The 6,708-nt window shown below is 48.0% G+C and overlaps 1 protein-coding gene across 1 annotated transcript; it reads right to left on the reverse strand.

Annotated features, from left to right (window-relative positions):
• Nucleotides 1–166: 166 nt before the first annotated feature.
• On the reverse strand, nt 167–2,761 carry LOC138365984 (trichohyalin-like). The gene has a single exon (XM_069326699.1). The coding sequence runs from the start codon at nt 2,759–2,761 to the stop codon at nt 167–169; it is 2,595 nt and encodes an 864-aa protein (XP_069182800.1).
• Between the last annotated feature and the right edge of the window lie 3,947 nt (nt 2,762–6,708).

Here is a 6,708-nt window from a genome sequence, read left to right on the forward strand (position 1 = left end):
ACTAGCCTACTTTACTAGCCTAGCTTACTAGCCTACTTTACTAGCCTAGTTTAATAGCCTAGTGTAGTGTGGAGGGACGTAATAGGTGAAGGGGAGTGAGTGAGTGTGTATAGTGACAACAGTTGAGGCGAGCTAATATACCCAAGAGCCCGAGGGAGACTGCTGCTCACCCCAGATTAATCTGGTGGTGAGGCCAGGCGTTCCTCCACACTGTTGTTGACTTGTTTGTGCAGGCCAGCTGGGTGTAGGTCAGGGGGAGGCAGCACTGTGTAGGCTGCTGACGCCAGCAGGTGGAGCTCTGCCCTAGACTCGTCTGTGTCGACGCCAACAGACAGATTCTCCTCTCTCGTCTGTGGCGCCTTCTTCTGGGCTCTGTGGCTCCTTCTTCTGGGCTCTGTGGCTCCTTCTTCTGGGCTCTGTGGCGCCTTCTTCTGGGCTCTGTGGCTCCTTCTTCTGGGCTCTGTGGCGCCTTCTTCTGGGCTCTGTGGCTCCTTCTTCTGGGCTCTGTGGCGCCTTCTTCTGGGCTCTGTGGCGCCTTCTTCTGGGCTCTGTGGCTCCTTCTTCTGGGCTCTGTGGCTCCTTCTTCTGGGCTCTGTGGCGCCCTCTTCTGGGCTCTGTGGCTCCTTCTTCTGGGCTCTGTGGCGCCTCCTTCTGGGCTCTGTGGCGCCTTCTTCTGGGCTCTATGGCGCCTCCTTCTGGGCTCTGTGGCGCCTTCTTCTGGGGTCTGTGGCTCCTTCTTCTGGGCTCTGTGGCGCCTTCTTCTGGGCTCTGTGGCTCCTTCTTCTGGGCTCTGTGGCTCCTTCTGGACTCTGTGGCTCCTTCTTCTGGGCTCTGTGGCGCCTTTTTCTGGGCTCTGTGGCTCCTTCTTCTGGGCTCTGTGGCGCCTTCTTCTGGGCTCTGTGGCTCCTTCTTCTGGGCTCTGTGGCTCCTTCTGGACTCTGTGGCTCCTTCTTCTGGGCTCTGTGGCGCCTTCTTCTGGGCTCTGTGGCGCCTTCTGGGCTCTGTGGCTCCTTCTTCTGGGCTCTGTGGCTCCTTCTTCTGGGCTCTGTGGAGCCCTCTTCTGGGCTCTGTGGTTCCTCCTTCTGGGCTCTGTGGCGCCTTCTTCTGGGGTCTGTGGCTCCTTCTTCTGGGCTCTGTGGCGCCTTCTGGGCTCTGTGGCGCCTCCTTCTGGGCTCTGTGGCACTTTCTTCTGGGCTCTGTGGCGCCTTCTTCTGGGCTCTGTGGCTCCTTCTTCTGGGCTCTGTGGTGCCTCCTTCTGGGCTCTGTGGTGCCTCCTTCTGGGCTCTGTGGCGCCTTCTTCTGGGCTCTGTGGCTCCTCCTTCTGGGCTCTGTGGCTCCTTCTGGGCTCTGTGGTGCCTTCTTCTGGGCTCTGTGGCTCCTTCTTCTGGGCTCTGTGGCGCCTTCTTCTGGGCTCTGTGGCTCCTTCTTCTGGGCTCTGTGGCGCCTTCTTCTGGGCTCTGTGGCGCCTTCTTCTGGACTCTGTGACGCCTTCTTCTGGGCTCTGTGGCTCCTTCTTCTGGGCTCTGTGGCTCCTTCTGGACTCTGTGGCTCCTTCTTCTGGGCTCTGTGGCGCCTTCTTCTGGGCTCTGTGGCGCCTTCTGGGCTCTGTGGCTCCTTCTTCTGGGCTCTGTGGAGCCCTCTTCTGGGCTCTGTGGTTCCTCCTTCTGGGCTCTGTGGCGCCTTCTTCTGGGGTCTGTGGCTCCTTCTTCTTGGCTCTGTGGCGCCTTCTTCTGGGCTCTGTGGCGCCTCCTTCTGGGCTCTGTGGCACTTTCTTCTGGGCTCTGTGGCGCCTTCTTCTGGGCTCTGTGGCTCCTTCTTCTGGGCTCTGTGGTGCCTCCTTCTGGGCTCTGTGGTGCCTCCTTCTGGGCTCTGTGGCGCCTTCTTCTGGGCTCTGTGGCTCCTCCTTCTGGGCTCTGTGGCTCCTTCTTCTGGGCTCTGTGGCGCCTTCTTCTGGGCTCTGTGGCTCCTTCTTCTGGGCTCTGTGGCGCCTTCTTCTGGGCTCTGTGGCTCCTTCTTTTGGGCTCTGTGGCGCCTTCTTCTGGGCTCTGTGGCGCCTTCTTCTGGACTCTGTGACGCCTTCTTCTGGGCTCTGTGGCTCCTTCTTCTGGACTCTGTGGCTCCTCCTTCTGGGCTCTGTGGCTCCTTCTTCTGGGCTCTGTGGCTCCTCCTTCTGGGTTCTGTGGCTCCTCCTTCTGGGCTCTGTGGCACCTCCTTCTGGGCTCTGTGGCTCCTCCTTCTGGGCTCTGTGGCTCCTCCGTCTGGGCTCTGTGGCGCCTTCTTCTGGGCTCTGTGGCTCCTCCTTCTGGACTCTATGGCGCCTTCTTCTGGGCTCTGTGGCGCCTTCTTCTGTGCTCTGTGGCTCGCGCCTCCTTCTGGGCTCTGTGGCTCGCGCCTCCTTCTGGGCTCTGTGGCGCCTTCTTCTGGGCTCTGTGGCTCCTCCTTCTGGGCTCTGTGGCGCCTTCTTCTGGGCTCTGTGGCTCCTCCTTCTGGACTCTGTGGCTCCTTCTGGGCTCTGTGGCGCCTCCTTCTGGGCTCTGTGGCTCCTCCTTCTGGGCTCTGTGGCTCCTCCTTCTGGACTCTGTGGCGCCCTCTTCTGGGCTCTGTGGCTCCTTCTGGACTCTGTGGCTCCTTCTTCTGGGCTCTGTGGCTCCTTCTTCTGGGCTCTGTGGCTCCTCCTGGGCTCTGTGGCTCCTCCTTCTGGACTCTGTGGCTCTCTGTGGCTCCTTCTTCTTGTCTCTGTGGCTCTGGCGTCTATTAACATGATTTTGTGTAAAGCGTTTGATCTCTATCCCGATCCAAAGTCGTTGTATACCTTCATATGAAGTAAAACCCAAACAAAGGACTTAGTAGGACGTTTAAGAGAGTTACCAAACTAGACTGGGCGACACTGGGCATTACCAAGTTACCAAACTTGGGAGTTACCAAACTACACTGGGCAACCAGGAGGCCTGGTCGACGACCGGGCCGCGGGGACACTAAGCCCCGGAAGCACCTCAAGGTAGCCTCAAGGTAGGACAAAAGGGCAAGAAACACTGAAGGAATATTTGACATCAGTGTTCACACTATCCCATCTCCCACACTAATATTTCACGGTGGTAAAGAGAATAAATTTAGAATGTTGTTGTTGTTGTTTAAGATTCGCTACTTGGAAGAAAAATTTCCAAGCAGCACGGGCTATGGTGAGCCCGTGGTGAACTATATCAAAATTTAGGAATATAACCATAACATGCGAGATAATCTGGAAGAACATTGACAAACTAAAATTTATTTATTTATTTATATACAAGAAGGTACATTGGGTTTGAGAGAATACATAGCCTAGTACTTACACTCTTGTAAAGCCACTAGTACGCGCAGCGTTTCGGGCAGGTCCTTAATCTAACAGATAATTTTAAGTAGGTAAATTCTAGCAGAATTAATAAAATGATAACAGATATATTGCCAGAATGACTGGAAAGCCACAGGTGTGGATGGAATACATTCCAAAGTTATAAAGTAACTGGCAGAAGAACTATGCCTGCCACTTGAAATTACTTTTCACAAATTTCCAATCTTAGGGGGGACTATCCCTTGGGTCTCCGGCCCAAGGGATAGTCCCCCCTAAGATTGGAAATATACAAACGTCTTCCATGTTCTCAAAAAACAGACAGAAAAAGCTGAACTGGAGAACTATCGTTCAATCAGCTTGACATGACACATCTACAAGCTCACGGAGAGAGTCCAAAGGGAAGGAATCATTAACCATCTGTCAATGAACAATTTTATAAAATCAACACAACTTGGGTTTGTTAAAAATAAATCCTGCCTCACATTTTTGGACACGGTCCCCAGCTACTCACACAAAGGACTTCCGGTTGAATGTAGTAGACATAGATATTGCTAAAGCCTTTGACAAGGATACCGCATGAAACACTGACAATTACAGGGACATGGAATAAATGGGAGAATACTAGAATGAATAAAACAATGGTTAAAACAAAGAAAACAAAGAGTGGTGCTATAGGGGAATAAATATGACTGGATAAGAGTGTTAAGTGGGGTGCCACAGGGGTCCACTTTGGGGGCCCGACCATTTCTCTCATATGGCACTGGGGGAGCCGGTCGGCCGAGCGGACAGCACGCTGGTCCTGTGATCCTGTGGTCCTGGGTTCGATGCCAGGTGCCGGCGAGAAACAATGGGCAGAGTTTCTTTCACCCTATGCCCCTGTTACCTAGAAGTAAAATAGGTACCTGGGTGTTAGTCAGCTGTCACGGGCTGCTTCCTGGGGGTGGAGGCCTGGTCGAGGACCGGGCCGCGGGGACACTAAAAAGCCCCGAAATCATCTCAAGATAACCTCATATACACCAATGAAACAGATGAAAATATTACGAACCACATCATCAAATTTGCAGATGACACAAAGATTTATGGTAAGGTGGGAACTGATAATGATGTTGAAGAGATCTGCAGCAGTTAGTTAGTTTAGTTCATTTATTATGCACCCCATACCCATCTTGTGGGCGGTAGTGGAAAGGGCTTACAGAGGCACATAATGGGCTCAGGGACTGAACCCCACCATTCATTTAGCTAAGCAAGTTACAATCTTGATGAGCTAGTTACAAAATTCAGTATACCCGCTATATTCCGGCTGAAACGTCGAAATATGGAATAAAAACAGAAATTCTCTCCTAATAAATATCTTACTATGTTAACGAGGTACAATTAGTTGAATTAAAATACTGAACAATTTGGAGGATGTTGATCCAGACATGTCTTCCAAAGGTCAGATGTAACACAAACAAGGACCAACGGTGTCAAACTCAACAAGCCACACTCTAGGACTGAGAACAGATCACCCACATGGTTATAAACCCATGGTTTAACGTCCACTACGGGCTCGCCATAGACCGTGCTGCTTGCAACTCTTGTTCCGAGTAGCTCAATCTAAAACAACAACAACCCATGGAACCTGCCTACCCGCCGAAGGCGTAAATGCCAAACTGTTAACTTTTAGGGTTCAGGTGGAAAAGATCTTCAAGGCAAATGGGGGGGGTGGACCTTCGACAAGCCGCCAGCTTCCTGTCCTCGTCGAGGTCACTAGTATTAGTGGCTCTCGGGTAAACTCAGGTAAACTCAGGTAAACTAAAAACTATATTCATAAACATTTATGCGGTAAACATGTTTAGTCCGTCCGTTCGTTCCGCTTCATTCTTTCACTATCTAATCAAACAAGGGATGAAAGGCTAATACGAAATAAAAATTTACTATAAAGAAAAATGTACGAAACGAGAATTAAATCCTTTTCGAACATTAGGTTGGTAGTTCCGAGCGCTGGTCGGCGGCCGAAGGGTTGGCTCCCTTGAGCCCCGCTGGGTCAAGATATGGCGGGAAAATACTCGGTTTGTAAACAAAGGCGAATCATTTACAAATGCCAGTATTTTGGGGCGATAATAGAATGTCTTAGTGAAGCATATAATATTAATTATGATTTTATTGAATGTTTACAGGTGTTGAACACCGAATATTACAAATCACTGGTGTTCAACACCCAAGAATCAGTTTTACAAATTTTCAACGTGCAAGAATAAATATTAAAAGATGTTTAACACCGAAGAGTTAATAATACAAGTGTTCAATACCCAACAATCGGTTAATATAAAGAGTTCAAGACTCAATATTACAAAGTGTTCAACATGAACACAGTCTGAATATATAATAGATAAGGACTATTTTTTTTCTGACAGAAACGAGAAGGGACAAAAACAAAAAGAAATTTAGTGTTTTTGTGTTCAGACCTGTTCACAGACTTACACAAAATGACTCCTAGCGTAGCGAGCCATTTCGAGGTAAATTGTGTCGTTAATTCAATTCCTGGTTTAATTCAGACTTTTTTTTTTAGGCAAATGAAAAAATTTCACATGAACATGTACAGTATTCTTAAAAAAAAATACTCTCTCTTCTCTCTCTCTCTCTCTCTCTCTCTCTCTCTCTCTCTCTCTCTCTCTCTCTCTCTCTCTCTCTCTCTCTCTCTCTCTCTCTCTCAATACAATATGTAATATAATTAAGAGACTAGTATGTATGTTATATGTATACGTATATAAGAGGAAAGCAAGGAGAAAGAGAGAGAGAGACAATAAAAGAATGAAAGCAAGAATGTGAACACCCAAACACCTTGTGTGGATGTGTATGTATGTGTGTGTGGGGTACATATACACATATGTATATATGTGCGTGCCAGTCTCTATCTGATGTTAGCAAAATATTCAGCACAGGGCTGACAGGATTGGCAAATCATGCATAATCATGTAAATCATCTCCCAGACGCTACAGAAATACAGAGTTATAATGACACGAACCAACGCGCCCAAAACATGTTAGGCTTTACATAAAACAAGGAATTTTATCCATGTTGGATTTATATATATATATATATATATATATATATATATATATATATATATATATATATATATATATATATATATATATATATATATATATTTTTAGTCGTTAATTCCCAAAATTTCTACATTCATTCTTTTTTTAATTTGAGGGGATTTAGTGGGTTTTATTAGCGAGATTTTACATAGTTTTTTTTAGGTTTGATTTGTGGGAATTTTACGAGAGGAAATTTCAGTGTTGCTGTATTGGAACCTTCTTATGTATTGGTGTATATATGTGTGTATGTGTATGTCTTGGAAAGGCTTTATGTTGACGTGTATGTGTGT

The sequence above is a fragment of the Procambarus clarkii genome, chromosome 18, assembly GCF_040958095.1.
Source record: "Procambarus clarkii isolate CNS0578487 chromosome 18, FALCON_Pclarkii_2.0, whole genome shotgun sequence".
Classification (NCBI taxonomy): domain Eukaryota; kingdom Metazoa; phylum Arthropoda; class Malacostraca; order Decapoda; family Cambaridae; genus Procambarus; species Procambarus clarkii.